The following is an 18,779-nucleotide window of genomic DNA, read 5'->3' on the forward strand; positions in this document are numbered from 1 at the left end:
CTTTCTTCTACTGGCGGATATTTAGGTTTTCCCGGTTTTTACCACTAGGAACAATGCTGCAAAGGACATCCTGTTATGTATTTTTGTAGGCAGGATTCCGAGAAGTGGAAAGTCTGGTTTGAGTAATAAGCACATGTTACATTTTGCACCCTAAAAAGCCTTTACCAATTTATACGCACCCCCTCCCCAATATACAGGAGTTCCAGTTTCCCAAACTGGATATGACTTGGCAAATATGGATATCACTTTTTGACATTGTAATTGGTAGTTTAAACTATATTTAACACCACTCAACTTGTTTTCTTAAAATCCAATAAATATTTAGGTCTGTGGGGCAGTTTTATCTAAGAGAATAAGAGTGGCCACACAGGGCCATGCGGATATGCAGCTCGTCCCCCCTGGTGTCTCTGGGGATGCCGGGGATGTGATGTGCAGGGACACACTGATGATCTTTGCTGTAAGCACTCAGGCTATTCTTTCTAAAAAATGCAATCCAGCGTGGTGACTGGGGCTGGAGACCGCTGCCTCTCCAAACCCCTCCATTCCCCAGCACATTAAGGCGCTCTGGGGCCAGCGTCTTCTGTTACACTGCTAACACTGAGGGCATTTCATTCATTGGCCTGTCTCTTGTGTGTGTGTCGAAAGTGCTCTCTGAAATTGCTTTAAGAAAAATTGCTTCTCTCTGTCATTTGGCTCTGCGGCGAAAGCACTGATTCTGTCACTGCTTGTTCTTTGTATTATTTTATTTCTCAAATTAAAGCACAAGCATGCAGATTGGAGCACGGACACACACACACACACACACACACACCCATCAGGAGGAGCCAAAAATATTTCTCAGGGCTCTTTTGAAATAATGAAATAAAGTATAATATGATTGTTTATGCTGTCTTGCTTTTGAAAGCTGCAGAGATTAAGGAATTTTGAAAAATAATCTGAGATATACTAGAATGAGGATCAGACCAAAATGCTTTCCCCTCACTGTATCAATTATGGTCAATACTGAAAAAAAACGCTCCTTCTGCAGAAATGTCGTACTCTCCATCATAGTTTTATTTTCTTACATTTCCCATCTAAATATTTAAAAAATTCATGTAAATTTTATCACTGTTATTATAGCCCTTTTGAAAATCTGTTTTTCATAGTTGGTAATATATCTAGCTAAAGCAACTTTGTTCGTACACAAGAAAACTATTTAGAGTTCCCAGTTGGTAACTTTTATTCACATTTTGTTGTAGAACTTCAGAACAATAAATAAATACAACATATTCCCATGATCTTAGACTGATGATATTAGACATATGTTTACATTTCTAAAAGCGAAGGTAATATTTCTGACTTACTTTTAATATTGCTTCACTTTGCTATTTTTTTTCCTCTAGGCAAAGCAGCTAAAAGAACACATGCTCTAACATTTTATTGACATGGAATTTAAAATGTACATTTTTTCATTCTTTGGTATTATATGAGGAAAAGTGAAGAAATTTGACAAATATTTAGGGATAATCAAAGTCTTGGTTACCACATACGAGTTTTTGCCATCAAGGATGACCTGTCGTCTATTTAATGCCAAGGTTGTTTTTTTCTAAAACGGTACGTTCAGGTCATCTTCCTTCCTGTGGCTGCTTTCAAGTATAAAGCAATTGGCACAAGCAAAGCATAATGAAGGAAGTAAATCAACTAAGGAAAAAATTTCTAATGCATTCCAAGCAAATATAAATGACTTTTAGACTTGCTCCTGTTTAAAATTTTCCATGCTCTCTGGCCCTTCACAGCATGATTCAGAACTTGACTATTTCTTAAAATATTTTAGGTGAAAAGCATATTTACTGAAAGAGTTAGACATTAGCACTGGAATTGAAATATGCCATAATTTAGAGCAAAAAAAAAAATGAGTTTGCTGGAGAGCACAGGAAAGCCCCCAGTTCTTAAGTAGCCAGCCGCCCAGGGTCATCGACCACATAGATGAATATGCTTGGAAGAGCAACAGTTGCCAAGGTTTGCAAAATGGGCAGCCCTCGGGTCATTGGAGAGAGTTAGCATTTTTTAAGCTGTAAACTATTTATAGATAAATATAAAATTATCAGATAGCTCCAAGTGAAAATGTAAAATTGCCAAGAGAACACGCGTGTTCACCGAACTCTTTCCAGCCTGTACAGGAGTGAGCTCTTTCCTAGCCCTCCCTAAGGAGAGCCAGGACCAGATGACATGGGCCATCTCCACGTTGAAGATACTTTCTCTGTGGGGAGTGGAGATGATAGCTGTCAGCCACCAACACCCTCACACCTGACCCATCCCATTCAAAATTGTCAACAAGTTTGATCCTAAGAATTCAAATATCTGTAGATTATTTTCTCCATCACAAAACATTAGGAGTCCAGATTCAACCTTCTACCACACTCCACCTGCTCCTACCCCAATCATCACCACCACCACCACCACCACCACCAAGTCTGGGATCTGAGCTCCTGGGATCACTCAGGAAAACAGAGCTCTGAATGTCAACAGTCAGCATTTAGCCATGGAGTTGGGGCACAGAAGGCTGCCTAAGTGCCCAGGCTGGCGCCGTGTTACAGTGGAAGGCAGATTGTAGGAGGTGTTGTTGCCGTTGTCTCATTCTGAGTTTCATAGGAAGCATTAATGTGGATAAGTCTGTGTGAATCATAGACTTGTGAAAAAAGGAGCTCCACTTCAACATTGTTTGGCAAAATAACAAGGGAAGTTGATTCGCCCAGTATTTATTCTCATGTTGAGTCTTCATGCCACAATTTTTCCTCCGACATAAGACTATCAGCCATCTCCCATTCCTGATCTACAATTTGACTGGGAACGTACATCCCTCAAGTGCCACAATTTGGCTACTTAGGAGCCTGACCTTGGCCCACCTGCTAGTGTAGGGAGGGTAGAAATCTTCCACTCTGACCCAGAGCCCCTCTGGGTTTCCCTTCAGAGTCCCTCCCAGTCCTAGGGCTGTGTTGTGAGATTGGTCATGCTGCCAGCTTCTGTCACCCCTGCAGCCATGACTGTTACCAGATTTGCATGCTCTGCTAGCTTGTTTGGAGTCATTTGTTAGAATAGAATTCCTTTACAAGCACGGATCATTATTTCCTGATTTCAGAATATCTTAGCATGCTTCATGCCCCAGGAAATGCCACAACTTCATTTAGAAAGTGTCTGATGCAGTATCGTCAGCCTGAAAAGCAAGTGGGAGTCTACCCTCCAAGCCTCAGGTCCTTTACGGTTCTAATTTCTGAGCACATTCTCCTCAGGCCCCTTGGAGGGAGAGGCAGACTGGACCTTTACAGTTCAAAATTCGTAGAGGAAAAACAAAGTTTTACACTTTGTATGTTTTGAGAAGACCATTATTATCTCTTTACTCTGGAGGTACAAATTATAAGTTTTTCTATGCTTTAATCCTACTGATGTTTACCAATTTCTCTAAAGATTATTATCATTGTTAGTTATTAGTGATATTGCTGCCTTTAAAACCCCAGGAAATTAAATAGAAGGGAACTTGTTTTTGTTACTTGCCTTTCATGCTGTGCCTGAAATGGTCTCTCAAAAAGCTAATTAACTCTTCAGGCCTCCTTGAGGGAGAAAATCCAACCCCACACCTTCCTTCCATTTGACCTTATAAAGTTCAAGTTCTTTTAGAGAAATATTGGCATAATTAGCAAAGCAGCAGACCAAATATGTTGTTATTGTTGACTTCTATTTCCTTCCTAGGGAATAGCGTGACTCTCTCAGCCATCTCTCTCAATTGGGGGCAGTGTAGCCAAAGAGGCGTTAGTCATCTATTGGGCCAACAGTCATTGAGTATTTACTGTGTCCAAAGCTTGGGGTGCAGGGTGGAGATGCAAGTAGCACAGGGATGTTCGGTATAGCCCATGATCCAAGAATGGTGTTTACATTTTGAAATGGCTGAAAAACATCAAAAGATGAACATTAATTTACAACATATGAAAATTACATCAAATATAAAATTTAGTGCCCATAAATAAAATTTTATTGGAATACAGACGTATCCATTCATATGTTGTCAATAAGTAGTTGAAACTTTTGAGAGACCATCAGGTCACATAGCCTAAAATATTGACTATCTGCAGAAAAGGTTTGCCTAGCCCTGAATTATAACATGCTACCTGCTCTCCAGCTGCTGGAGAGAGACAGGAAAATAAGCAACTCAATTACAACATGGAAAGTTCCAAGAGGTAAATAATATGGGAGAGCAGATAGGGGAAGGTTAATCATACCTAGGGTCAGTAAAGTCTATGGGAGGAAGAAATCTTGAGCTCACTTCTAAAGAAGAGCGGGAGGGTCGCCAGAGAGAGGCAACTGGCCAGACTTGTCAACACATGAGAACATGTAATATTTGTAACTTGGTGTGGCAAGAGCAAAAGATGCTTGTTGGAAACAGGGCCTGATCACATAGCGGAACTTGGCAGTGGGACCAAGCTGAAAGCTCAGGGAGCCCCTACAGTGGTCTGCACCTGATGGTTTAACTTGGTATTGAAGAAAGGACCTCGATAGCCAGGGAATGTTGAAGAGGAGCGGGTTGGCGGGAGCCATGCTGGGGAAGGTGAGAAAGATACTCCAATAATCCCGGCATGGGATTAGGCCAACATTAAGACTGCAGGGGCAGCTGCTAGAATATTAGAATGTTAAAAGCGGTTAATTATAAGGTGGCCATCGATTCAATGGATGTAAGGCGGAGGTGGGAGGACTAACAGAGAGGGGCCGACAGATGTGACACACAGAGGCTGATTGATGGGCAAGTGAGAAGATGATGAGTTCCTTTTGAATATTTTGTTTTTGTAGAGTTTCTGGGGGAATCTAAGTGGGTATGGCCAGTAAGGAGCTGGATTTGGGAGCCTGGAGCTCAGGATAGAAATTTGAGCTGGAGATTTATATCTGGTCGTGGAAACCAGAGTCTGCAAGGAAAGTGATTCAGGTGAGATGAGCGGCAGCTTGAGGAGCACAGGGCAACTCGCAGGGAAGGCAGCAAGGAGCATAACCAGCGAAAGGAAGAGTGGGATCAGGCGGGGTGAGGAAGAACGTCAGGGAGGAGGAGCGAGTGGCCAGCACCGCCAGATGCCGTGTCAAGAGTAGGTGAGATAAAGCCAAAGTGTATTCCCCGGGTTTGGCAATGTAGGGGTTGGATGGATAGACACCAGTAGGCTGAGAATGGCTGGCATAGGCAGAAGCGGGCTCAGAATATAAGTTCACAAATCTTGGCTGAAAAAGGACACCATTAAATGAGGGCAGAATCTAGAGGGGTGGTGTGTGGAATTGAGAAAGGTTCCTGTCTGTTTTAATGGTAGAGGGTAGGCATGGATTGAAGACCAGGTGGGAAAGGACAGCTTGATGCCCTGAGGAGGCAGAGATAGAACTGAGCACGCAGGGGAAGGGTTTGCTTTGCATGGGGGGACCTGGTGTCCTTGAGATGGGCAGGCGGGAAGAGAGTATGGCACGTCTGAGATGGCTGCATCTGCCACTCTGGGAGAATAAACTGAACAGCCCCCCTTGCAAAAGACCTCCCGTTTCTTATACAAGTAGGTAGTATGGCCATCTGCCGAGACAGAGAAAGCACAGTGTGGGGGAAAGGAGTCGGGAGAGCGTTCAAAATGACGCTCAACTGCTGAGAGTGTTGGGAGAGGAAGCTGACCCAAGAGACACTGGGCATGATCGAGTGCCCTCCTGAGGTGGGAGCAGGGGTGGCCCCAGTCCCCATGGCTTTGCGACTGCATTTTTACCCAGTAGGGGCGAGAAGTGCAGAGTGGTGAAATGGGGAGACTGGGCTGAGATGGGGTTTTGTATGCAGAGTTGCTGGAAGACACCAGCAAGCTCAACCTTGCCTTTCACCTCCTGTGGTGGGAGGGTGGTCACAGGACGGGGCGTGCTTTCTCAGGGAAGGACCCACAGCCAGAAAGAAGCTGGTGGATTGGAGCAAGATTGTGCAGCCCAAGGGCTCTGAGTGTTCAGGAGGAGGAACAGGATGCACTGAGATTAAGGAAATGGGGGAGTGCGAAGCATCGCCTGTGTGGCTATCAGCAACAGGTTCCAGAGCTTGCTGTTGGAAGGAAAAGACCCAGGCTGGAGTGAAGGACGGACATTGAGGGCAAAGCTTATGCACGTCAGGTCCTGACTGAGTCATCCACTTGGGCCTGAAGTGGGTCTAGGGGACTGAGGAGATCCAGGAGTCAGGGGACACGTCACCCATGATGGTGGAGAGCAGCTGAGAGGTCAGGAGCGGGCATTGCTGTGGCTTCACTCTGTAGACAAGTGTGCACATGTGTGTGTGTTTGTGCAATTTTACTCTTTCTGTGACTTGACTCTTTTCCAGAAGAGTGGTTGTGGAAATTCTAAACATATGGGGTTGGGAGCAATTGCAATGTTAGAGATCGGAGTGTATCTGTAGGCCACCCGAAATGAGGTTATTAAAGAGGCCACCTCAACTGGGCACTGGGAAGCTTTCCTCGGAGGAGAGGGCAAAGTAGGCTGTGTGCTAATGCGTGACAAGAGGAGGCAGCGTCCTTGCCCTGTGCACCCGGACAGTGTTCTTCAGAGCTGGCCCCCCCTCCTCGGGGCTCTCCTGGCCTCGCTCTATTTCACAGCAAAGAACTTTTTTTACCAAAGAGAATGTGAATATGATTATTCTCTTAAATGATGCTTTTATGTACAACACAAAGGATGAGAGACTGCGTGTGCTGAGAGGGAGGGGAGACAAACTCTTGGGTCATGAGGAACCATAGAGATGAACACAGAAATGAGGCCCATACATGTTTTTAACTGCTTCCAAATACGTGGAAATGAGGCTTTAAATACCGTGTCTCCAATGATAGCTAAGATCATGTCTTCTATGATCCAGGCAACATCCTAAGCCTTTTACCTCCGTTTTCACATTTAATCCTCACCACAATCCTATGAGGTGTACATACCGTTTATTATTCTCATCTGAGATGAGAAAAGTAAGGTACCATTAACCAGTTTCCCCGAGGTCATAGAGATTGGAAGAGGGACCCAAGATTGGATCCGGACCCTGTCCCTCCAGAGCCTGTGTATTTATGTGAGTCAGTTAATTGTATTATTTGGTAAAAATCCCTCCTTATATGCTGAGTTGAATGGCTAATTTACAAAAATATTGTTGTCTATTCAAAAAAGCAAAACTACTTCTTTACTTGCTGTCTCAAACACCTAAGACATGGCATCATGAATAAATACTTTATTTGAAGGACGAAGGAGCTGATTTTAGATTAGACATGGAGAATTTTTTCCCCCTAAAAACCCAAGGTAATGTAGCTCTTTTGTGAAGTCGTTAGTCATTTATTTTACATTAATAGAACCAAAATGTACAGAAACATAGTAAAGAGAATGAAAAATATTTAATAAACCATACCAAAGCCATCTCTCTCTTTCCATTGGTCTGAGTGAAACAATTTTTTAAGAATTATTTATATAAAGAATCACGTCTCAACCTTGAATTTGGTTGCTAGATCACAGAATAGAATATTAAGGACACTGGAAGTCTGAGCATTTTTATATTCTGGTTAAAAATCGTTTTTAACATTTTCAATTAAATGAATCTGATTGATGTGTGAATGAAATCGAAGAATTAGAAATTTTATTTATTGCTAGGTGGTAGCCTCTGTTCAGAATTTTTGCCCACTGCCTGTACAATTTAAGAGAAATGAAAAACAAGGCCAAGAAAAATGAAATAGCCTATCACAGGTCACAAAGATAAACAGGACGTAATTAGATATTTCAGTTCAGATTTTTAAAAATATTATTCTCACCCTGAAAAATAAAACAACCAGCACCTTTGTGGTTCACTCTGCAGATTAATAAAATCGTGTTCAGTGAGTTCGCAGAAGACAGTTTATCCATTGGAGGAAAAGGGGGAGAAATTAGTGGTGTTTGTTTCTACTTCCCAGGAAGAAAAATCCACTCATAGTCTCCTTCTAAGAACTGGCTTTAGTTCATATAGTAGAGCTTGGGAAAGGAAAAGAAATGTGTCCAAGTAGATTCCTGATCCTAAAAGCTTTAATTAACACAGAAGATGGAGGTTGATAGATTTTTTTAACCAAATACTGTTGCCTCGGGGTTCGCAGAGTGATTTGTTTAGACATTGTGAGGGTCACTGTTGTAATGCTCCCATCTCCTGTCCAAATGCTGTTGTGCACACTGGAGGGTAAAGGCCAGAGGAGGGAGGACTTACCAGCTCAGCCTCTGGTGTCAGGAAAAGAGATTCTGATTCTATCTGCTTCATAGTTGGTGTAATATCGCTTGGGCCAGAGACCTGGTGATGACTGGCTTGGCCCAGAGGTGGCTCCTGTGGTCTGAGTTCTTACGGAGCGAGCACACGGGACCAGGCATGAGGGGTCTGGCTCTGATTCTGGACTTGGACTCTAACTAAGAACCCTTTGTCAAGCCAGCTCTTGAATGAAGGGGTTGGATTAAATCATACCCAATATTTTTTAATTTTGACATTCAGTGACTATGCTTGTCCACTTCTGATTCATGTGGTACATGATATTAAACCGTTGCTACAAGGTGTTTCACCTGTCTATGAATTGAAGGACAGAACTGAAGTTGCATTCAGCTGAAATTATACTGATTCTAATCCATGCTTCCAGTTTTATGAGCATTCCAGGATACCTTTGTTATCTATAAAAGTACTGGGCTCATTCCTTTATTTCTTTTATTGAAATAATAGCTATAGTTTTGTTTTTCTTCTCAAGTACTTTTGGGTGGAAACTTGGATGATATAACAGTTCTCTCCAGTGAATTCGTTTAATCTTCTTATACAAGTTTAATATATCACATCTTTTATAATTGTATAACAAAGTTTGCAACTTTCGAGGAATATTCTGTGAATATACTAATGGCAGATGTGTGCTCCACGTTTAGTAATTGGAAGATCAGGAGATTCTCCCATTTACTAAAGAATATAATTATCATTGAAATAATTGATTGATGGGTTGGCTTCTTAGAAAAGCAGGTGGTCAGACGACTAGGCAGCACCTTTTTTATTCGCCCTGTTTGGCTTGGAATCCATACCTGCCTCTTAGGCTCTCTGCCTGGGTACCGCCATTTTGTAACTGTCTCGGTTCATGATTGTTCAATACAGGCAAACATTTGATGACCAGGCCAACAAGCCAGAGGGGGAGGCTGCTGCAATTTATTGGGGCTGAAAACAAATCCTTGTAAATAATTTTAGCTCTTCTACTCCTTTAAGACACACACACACACACACACACACACACACACACACACACACACACACACACACACACACACACTCCCCAGATCCCTCTTGGATCCAAAGTCCACTGTCATGAAATATGGGCCCTGATCCCTGAAACTCTTTTTATCTCTAGTCTTGGAGCACATGTCTCAGTTTGTCTTTGGTTTCTTAAAATATTACTCTAACATTTCAAAGAAAAATACTTGAGACCTTTTCCTGTTTTGATAGCACTATCACAACTAGATTAAGTCAATCCTTGTCATCTTTAGATTCCAGCGATGGCTACTGTCTTCTTTCTGGCTCCCTCTCCTTTAGCAAGGATTTACTGAATTCCTCCTGTGTGTGTCAGGCATTGAAGTAGAAATAGGGTTCTTGTCCTCATGGGGCACACAGCTGACTGGAGTCATGGGCATATAAACAAACTGTTCCTATACAAGTACAACAGTACAGGTATATCTTGGATGGAGTGGTGGTAGAAGGTAGGAGGGAGTGGTTAAATTTGAGTGATTCAGAGAGAAAATGAGAGCATCTGGATCTTGAAGCATCATGCAAATGTAGGAGAGTGCTCCTTCTGGGGAATTCTTTGATTTACACTTTTATGTTAGATTTGCTAAGAAGTCAGAATTAGCAGAATTTAGCTCAAGAGGAAAGAGAGGGGTCTATGTGATTCCCAGGTTTCAGCTTATGACTTAGGGGACGGTCCTTACCTGAAATAAGAATGTCAGGTCAAGAAGCAAATTCAGCCTATGCCAGGACCTTCTGCTTCAGTCACTGCCAGTTAGGAAGAGGTTGCACTCCTTGGTAGAATTTGGCCATCATGTTCTCTTCTCAGGCAGTAGTGTCATCAGCATCGGAGATGCAGCCCAATGTGCCTTTGCATCCAGGCTGATGGCTGCAGATTTCATGCAGCAGAGAGGGGGCGGACACAAAGAGTGGTGGTTATAGGACAAGCACCGTGAATTTTCTTTTCTGAGTTCTCAGAGAAACAATCATTTAGGGTCTTCATTATTTAAGAATCATTTCTTCATGTGCAGTGTGATCTACTTTGGAGGTGGGGTGGGTTAGATCATCAATATTTGAAAATTAGCTGGCCTCTGGTGTCAAAAGATTTCATGGCTTGGGATGTTCCTGAATAATTCGTTGTCCTTATCAGTTCTTGCACAGATTTTTGTTACCAATGGTTTGAGTGTTAAGCCCCTAAACTTCAAGCTGTCATGACCAGTATGCCATTGTCAACTTGGTTCTGTGAACATATATCTATATCTATATCTATATCTATATCTATATATTTTTTCTTTTATATTCAACAATAGAAAAATCAACCCATCTTTTATAGATATAAGTGTATTTTATGCGGGATATTTCTTTACATTATTTGTTCTGATATGGGCAACATTGCAAATACATATTCACATATATATTACATATATAATTATATATTACATATATAATTAGGACATCATGGTCCCCAGAGACCTGGCTTTTAAGATATCAGTTTGACATAGCTTTGTTTTGTGAATTTAGTGACTTCTGCGATAACATGTATTGCTTTTCGTCTTCATCTTGCTAAGTTTTATATTTTTTCACTGCTGTTTTTTTTTCCTTTAAGCTCCATACATTGTTCAGCCCCCAAAACATTCAGCATACACAGCAGTAATGACTGATTATTTCTTCAAGATTCATATTAATAAAATTCAACAATGGAGGAGTGACTTTTCAAGTGATCACCTCTACACTCACATCTAAGTTTCCATGACTGTTGGGCATTTAAATTTGGGGTAGATTGGGGAAAAGTGCTAGGAGGGTTAATGCATTTTATTACATTCTAGCAAGGATTATTGCAACAATGGGTATCTTGGGCCAAAGTCTCATTTGATTAACGCTCTTTGATCTAACCATGCTCTAGTGTTCACCAAATAGTGGTGAAAATGAAGAAGTAAAAAGTGGTCCATTTTATGAGATGGACTCTAAACTGTTCTTAAACGGAATCAAATGGGACCCAAAGTCCCCATTCTTCAGGTGCATGCTGACTTCTCAGAATGACACAGGGTTCTATAGAGAGAGTTGGTTATGTGCAAATTTCAGAGAGAGGGAAGCATCTAGGCAAAGGAGAATGGTAAAACCGAACCTGGACAGCTTGGACGTTTTCACAGTCAGCAGCCTTTTCTGGCCACATATCTGCTGTGAGTCGTGAGTTCTTTAGCTCTCCCATGAGTCATTTTGACTGAACAGCGCAGAGGGCTTTATTTAGCTTGTGTTGCTTTGTGGTTTCATCAGGGTCTTGCACTTGTTTGAAGGCTCAGGGTGAGTGTGTTTTACCAGATGAAGCTCTCACTGCTTACAGTGTTGCCTTCAAAGAAGGCTCTCCAACCATTTTCCTTGCTGTGGGTGAGGAAGGGAGAAGAGCTGTTTCATTGGCAGTCCTAGAGATAGAACGGTGGCAATGACACACAAGGATAGCAAAAATGGCATCTAATTGTGTGACTTTGCCCAAACCACAGTCTCCAGGACCTAATTTACTCATATTTTCAATGAGGGGGATGTAGTTTATCTACAAGATCTGTCTTAGTCAGTTTGAACTACTGTAATAAAATACCACAGACTGGGGACTTAAACAACAAACATTTATTTCTTACAGTTCTAAAAACTGGGAAGTCCTAGGTCAAGGTACTGGCAAATTCAGTGTCTGGTGAGGGCTCTCTTCTTAGTTTGCCGATGACCGTCTTCTCATGATGTCCTCCCATGGCTTTTCCTTGGTGTATGCACAACAGAGAAAGAGAGAGAAAACTCATATTTCTTCCATTTATTATAACGGTGTTAATCACATCATGAGGTCCCCACCCTTATGACTGAATATTAATATAACGCGCCCAACGGTCCCACCTCCAAATACTGTCCCAGTAGGGACTAGGGTTTCAACATAGGAATTTTGGGGAGATAGATACATTTCATTCATAGTAAGGTCTCTTAGTTGGTCATCATTCTATGACTAGGAGAGGCTGCCTTACATTGAAAATTTAGCACGAGTAGGACTGTCGTTCTCAAGGTTTGCTTATAGACGAATTTGAGCTCCAATCTCATCTCTGATTCTTAGAGTTTCATGATGTTGAACAAGTTGTTAAATCTCTCTAGGTCTCAATTTCCTCAACCATGAAATTGTTCAGTAATAGTATCTACTTCTAGAGTTGTCATCCAGATTAAATGAAAATTGTGTATGTAAAGCATGCAGCACAGTGCTTGGCTATCAAGATAGAGCCTTGATAAAAACTGGGCTTTTAAATTATGAAAAATAACCAAACTTATTAGAACAAAAGCTGAGACTGATGATACTATAAATGAAATGATTTTACTAGTGGCTTTGGTCGTTAATATCAAAATTTGTTTATATTTGACCATAAATTTTAGAAGTCTCTGTTAATTATAACATACCACGTGTCTATATTGAAATGAACATTGACACGTGGAGGGTGTGTGTGTGTGTGTGTGTGTGTGTGTGTGTGTGTGTGTGTGCATGTGTGTGAACACATATACCTGACAGTCTTCCCCATCATTTCCCTGGGTAATTAGCTCATTTTCTACCATTACATAAGAATTTCAACTAACACACCACTTGGGATATATTTTACCTACATAAACACTGTGTTTTTATTTCAATGACACCAGAAACTATTTAACCCTGCTTTGTTTTTAAAGATTATTTCCTAACAAAAATGTCCTTTTGCACATCAATAAGTGGGTACTCCAATTAAATATTACTGGCAAGGAAATGATAAAAAGCAAGCAANTAAAAAGCAAGCAACCAACCAACCAAACACACACACACACACACACACACACACACACACACACCCCTCAACTCTTAAAAGCCCAAATTCCCATGAATCACACCTTGCTGACATTTATTCCATTAATAATGTAAGCAAGTATCCTAAAATATTTAGTACATTAGATTTTGTAGAAATTATTGATTGTCCCTTCAGGTTTAGTGACTCAGATGAAAAAGTAAATCTAAGCCTGTTCTCATGACCTGAAATGTCAAGGTGACAAATTATTTTCAAGGCTTAACTTGTATTACTCAGAGAGTGATTGCAAAGTGTGCTTCTCAGTCATGGAACAAGAGACCAAACAAACATCAATAAGAAAGGATGGTTGCATGATTTTTGATAACTGGGTTTTCAACACATGAACTAGAATTGAATGGATTCTTACCCCTGGATTTAGTAGTCATATCTTCTTATAGCCACTAGTACAAAAGGCATTTGCTGTAATTCCAGAACATTTAAAGAAGAAAGGGGGGAAATGTACATTACAGAGTGGACAGCCTCGGGGGTGGAATGAAGATCCTCATATTTCAGTAAAATTTCAGCTTCTAGGGGAAAGGAGTTATTTTGAATGCTCATGGGGAATAAAACACAATCTCAGCATCGCTTGAAATACAATTAAGAGGCAGCACATGAAGCTGGAAATTCAAGAGGACTGTGTTCTTCATGAAAACCTCAAGTAGTTCTCTTTAAATTAGGTTCAAAATGTGCTATAAAGATCGGTGGGATTTATTTCTGCACACTGGGTGGATTTATGTATTTAGAAAAGGACTACCAGGAATATATGCCCAGAAAGTGACTTTAAGCTCTAGGAAATGATCTGATTTCTGGCCTTTCAAAGGAAATCAATAAAAAAGAGAATAGGATTCTGTAAAATGAGTGGTTTTCCCTGGTGAAGCTGTCCCCCCATCACTGCACTTACCTACAATGAACCTGTCACAAGCTGTAATGGTTCTGTGATTAGTATGAATGAATGTTCCTCACCACGTAGAGTTACTATTGATTTTTTAATTAATAATATCTGGTGTTTATATAGTTACCATCTTCGAGGAAACCTGAGTGCTTTATAGTTGGTGAATTCCAATTTATCTTCATACAATCCTGCTGAATGTATGGATTAGGTATTCCAACTGCATTTTTGCATTTTAAGGAAGAAAAATAGAACCAGAAAGTTAAATCTTTGGCCATGGGGATTTCAGAAAACTAATAATATAATCATCAAAATCTGGTAGTAGACTTCTAATTGTGGCTATTTCCCAAAATCATCTCATCAGTTGGGCCAAGTCTGATTACTCCTTAGGAAAAAGAAATTGATCATAACAATTATTTGAAATTGCTGTGATTAACAGATGTTTACACTTCTTCTTATTAATTGAGCTGAAGACATTTTTGTTTATTAGCCCATAGCATTTTTAGTGGCCTGTGACAATATCTTGAATGCTGTTAAGTCACACATATCTGAAGTGGATCTCCTGGTAAGGGAGTGATATGAAACTTAAATTGTGCTGTTAGGGACGTGTGATTTTCCAAGGGCAGGCTAGCTCCATTGCCTAGCTGGTATTGCTTTACCTGACAAAAAGATGACATAATCTCAACAAAAACGTGTTCAAAACTTTTACTCATTGTACTCACCATGCTTTCAATTGCCCATTCCTTCAGCCTTGAAAGTATGGGACTCTGACTTTCCCCCATTTTTGTATTATAATTCCTGTCAGTTTTTCCTCTGCCTAGTTTATCGCTTTGTCCCCCTGCTACTCTACTCCTCACACATTATGGGCAGCCTCCTTATTTGTCTCTCCTACTTCAGTTGTCTCTTCCTCAATCTATCTTAGATCAATTTTTCTAATAAACTCTCTGTAATTTTTGAAATTATGAATTATTTAGGTACTCAAAAAGTATACAGAATCATATGTTGACCACCCATATCCCCACCATCCAGCTGAAAAAAATGCAACATTAGAGATATATTTGGAAGCCTTCTTTGAATTCTCTCCCTAATCTCATTTCATTTTTTTCCCATCCCACTACTGTGAATTCAGTGATTTTTCTCATACATGGTTTTTATACTTTTACCATATATATCTGTATCCATAAAAATGTATACTATTTTTTCACTCCAATCATTTATTTCTGAAACGTCCATTTTTTTTTTTCATCATGGCTTTGAGATTTCTACTATTGTTTGGAGGTTTATCCATGTCAGTGCCTGTGACCGCGTTTCATTGCTATAGTCCTTTGGTTTCACACACTACACACTATCTGTTCTGCTAAGGGCATTAGGATTGTGGTGATATTTTATCCTCGAAAACAAACAAGTAAATAAACATTTTGAACATGCTCCCTTGTTCACATTTATGAGAGGTTCTTGAGGGCATATACCCAAGGTTCTGAACGCTGGGGAGGTAGGATCTGCTCATCTTCCAATTTATTGTTAAAAAATGGTGGTGTCATCTGATGCATTCTATTTACGTGCCATAGTCCATCTAAAAAAGGACTTCACTGACCTCTCCACAGACTTTCAATGGAACGTCAACCTCCTGAAAGAAGGAGCTCCTCCTCACAAGTGTGTCTGACGGAACCTCCCCCCAGGGACTGCTTTGTGTGAGGGGGTCACAAATTCAAAAGCTCTTGGACTCTGTGCTGAAATATAAACGTGTGCAGAATGCAGGGCATGGTGGGATCTGGGGTGGACGGCAGACATGCCATGTGTCAGGCGCCACATCCGACTCACTCACTGCCAGTGTATGGTCCCTGAGGTTCTTGTATGACCCAGGTTATTTTCTTGAGACTCCGGCTTAGAAGCGTGTGATCACCCAGTTAGTTCCCTGTGCAGCAGCAAAGACCAAGGACCCGGAACCAGCCTGCTGTGTTTGAATTCCTGCTCCACCGCGACTAGTTGTCTGTTCTTGAGCAAGTGCCATAACTTCCCTGTAGCTTGGTTTTCTTGCTTGTAAAACGGAGGGTATGCTTGTATTTATTTCATGAGGCTATGATGAGAACCAAATGAGATAGTATACATAAAGCCTTTAAGTAGGTGCTTAACATTTTTTTGTTGAATTGTTGAGGAGGGTAAAAATAACAAAAAGCTATACCTCCTGGCATTGTTTTAGGTACTGAGGATAGTAATGGCATGGACCTTACTATCAACCTCTTCATCCAATTAAGTTGCCAGCTAGGACCAAGCCCCTAGCACATTGTTTAGCTCACAGTAGGCACTCAAGAAATATATGTTGAATGAATCAGTGTGAACCTAACGATTCCCCTAAGGCAATGAAATGGCCATGATATGTTCTGGGCTATTGGAGCAAGTAAATTATATCCATGATAACTTTACTGTCTGCATGGAAGTAGATTCTTATTCTTTGAATATTGATTATCCCCGTATCATACGGGTAGTAGCTTGCCATTAGCCAAAATATTTGAGTAGTCAAAATACCATACTTTTTAAAGAGAATGAGTAAGAGATGTGACCATTTAAAAAAATTTCTTAATTGTATGCAAAATAGCATTCCCAACTTTTGATTATGACCAGGCTTTATTTATTTATTTATTTATTTTTCTGGACTTGTAGGTCTCATTGTTCATGAGGGAGCTGCAGTGTACAGAGTGTTTAAGCGCTGGCGAGCTGTTAACTTACACTGGGATGTATTAAATTACGACAAAGCCACAGACATCGAAGAAAGTAGCCGGGGACAGTCTTCCACGAGCAGGACTTTATGGCTGCCGCTGACGGCTCTGCGGAACAGGAACTTGGTCCACCCAACGCAGTTGACCTCCCCAAGGTTTCAGTGTGGGTACGTGTTATTACACCTGTTCAATCGGATGCGGCCCCATGAAGATCTGTCAGAAGAGAACAGCTCAGGGGAGGTTGTGATGAGAGTGACTTCCGTGTGAGAAAAGTATCTGATGGTGCAGTGCGGACCCTGCTGCATATGTTGGAATGTAATTGCAATGAACGGCAACACCATAACACATCTAAAAACACACATCTCTGAACTTTTTAAAATTTATGCTTTTTATATGAACATTTGAATTGCAAATACATTTTTCTGAAAAAAATAAAAGAGTCCTCTTGTTCTTTGCTTTCTGATGTATCACATATTTTCTAAGTTAGTACTTGAAATCATTTTACATATAATTTAAATCTACTTGGTTAAAGAAATGATGAAAGTTATCCTTAAGGCCAAAACTATTTTTTTCTCGCTTGTTTTAAATATATTTTTATCAAACTTTGTGCTCCATGTGTAATTTTTCAGACATTCCACGAATGGGGAAGAGTTTAGAATGTCTTTGGCAGGTTCCAAAGTGCCTGCCAACGGTGCAGCCTAGAGGTGCTTCCAAATGTTCCCAACCTGATGCCTCCTGCTAGTGGGCAAACTTGACCATGACTTTTGCTGAGATTAAATAACCTGTCACCCGGAATGCAAATTTTAGGAATTATGGCTTGTTTTCTAACTTCAGAAACAGTACCAAGAGCTTATAAAAGATAAGGGTGAGTGGAATAGAATCGTTTTACTCCAGTACATGTTACATGGGCAGGACATCCTACACACTTACAACCCTAAAAGGTCACCAAAATGTTGCCTCATTGAGCGTATAGTAGTAATGCTGCCTCACATTTGCATAAGCCTCTTGTAGACCTATCACAATTTTGGTTAATTATTAGTGTCTTGATTTTTATGAGTACCATCTTAGTTAGATTTTCTTTTTGCCAAAGCTTACATACCTACTTAATCATTTAAGCACTGATCCTATTACTTAGTTGAATGAAGTCCTGGGGAAATATATTCACCAGCAGTGAGAAGTGTTTCTCTTTCATTAGATAAGTACTTTTTAAATGAAAAGAGGAAAAGAAAAATGAGGCTATTGACTCCCCAGGAACAGGTTGCTAACTAGTGGTACCTGGAGATTTTCCACCTTTTTATCTTTCTAATGGAGGTAGATGGCACATTTTAATGGAATGACAATAGATGAGGAGGCAGGTGGTCCTGCTTTCTTTAGAAACATGAGTCAAACATACAGGTCACTTGAAGTAATTGATCACATGAAATAAAATGCTTTGTAGTCTACGTTCTAAAAATAACCTTTCAATGATTAAGAATAGTGAATGTTTTCAGGTAGCATTGTGGTTCCTAAATAGGAAATTCTACCAACACTTGAAATAATACTTTTCCAGTTAAAAAACTGTGTCACAAATGAGTTAAGGATGTGACAATTTGAAGAAATGTGAATGAATCAGCCAATCAGGAAGCAAGGAAAGTTCAGCAACCACTTAAGGGCAAATCTAGGAAGTGAGAGTGTTAAACGTTCTTACTCCAAACATTGTTTGTTTTAATCTGACGTTGCAGGAGCACAGCCCTGGATGTGGCACTGAGAGGTCCAAGACAGTCTTCTGAGGCTGGTCGCAGTCTCTCAGAGTCTTGTCACCTGGAACAGGGAGGCAGATTATTTAACAGACACGAGGGATGCAAATCTGCTGTGAAAGCAACAGTCCATTACTTGTACCCCCAAGGTGTTAATATTTGTCTTGGGCAGTTTAATCACTCATAACACCACATTTCGTACAGAATAATTGTGGGTACTGTTGTTTAGAGCATTGTATTAAAAATGATAGAGATTTTAGATGCAGATTAGACTATCACTGCTCCAGTGTATTTAGCAAACTCACCTTTTTAATTAGTGTACAGTTTGTTTTCAGATCAACTTACTGGAAA

The 18,779-nt window shown here is 40.6% G+C and overlaps 1 protein-coding gene across 1 annotated transcript in view; it reads left to right on the plus strand.

The window, feature by feature from the left end:
* MARCHF11 (membrane associated ring-CH-type finger 11) overlaps positions 1–17,230 on the plus strand; it is a gene marked incomplete at its 5' end in the record, with an annotated part of 91,575 nt that extends 74,345 nt beyond the window's left edge. Inside the window, one exon of the mRNA XM_019646193.1 lies at positions 16,637–17,230. Within this exon, the coding sequence (XP_019501738.1) occupies positions 16,637–16,959 (323 nt within the window). The remainder of the gene's footprint in view (positions 1–16,636) is intronic.
* Positions 17,231–18,779: the final 1,549 nt, after the last annotated feature.

The sequence above is a fragment of the Hipposideros armiger genome, unplaced genomic scaffold, assembly GCF_001890085.2.
Source record: "Hipposideros armiger isolate ML-2016 unplaced genomic scaffold, ASM189008v1 scaffold_98, whole genome shotgun sequence".
NCBI lineage: Eukaryota > Metazoa > Chordata > Mammalia > Chiroptera > Hipposideridae > Hipposideros > Hipposideros armiger.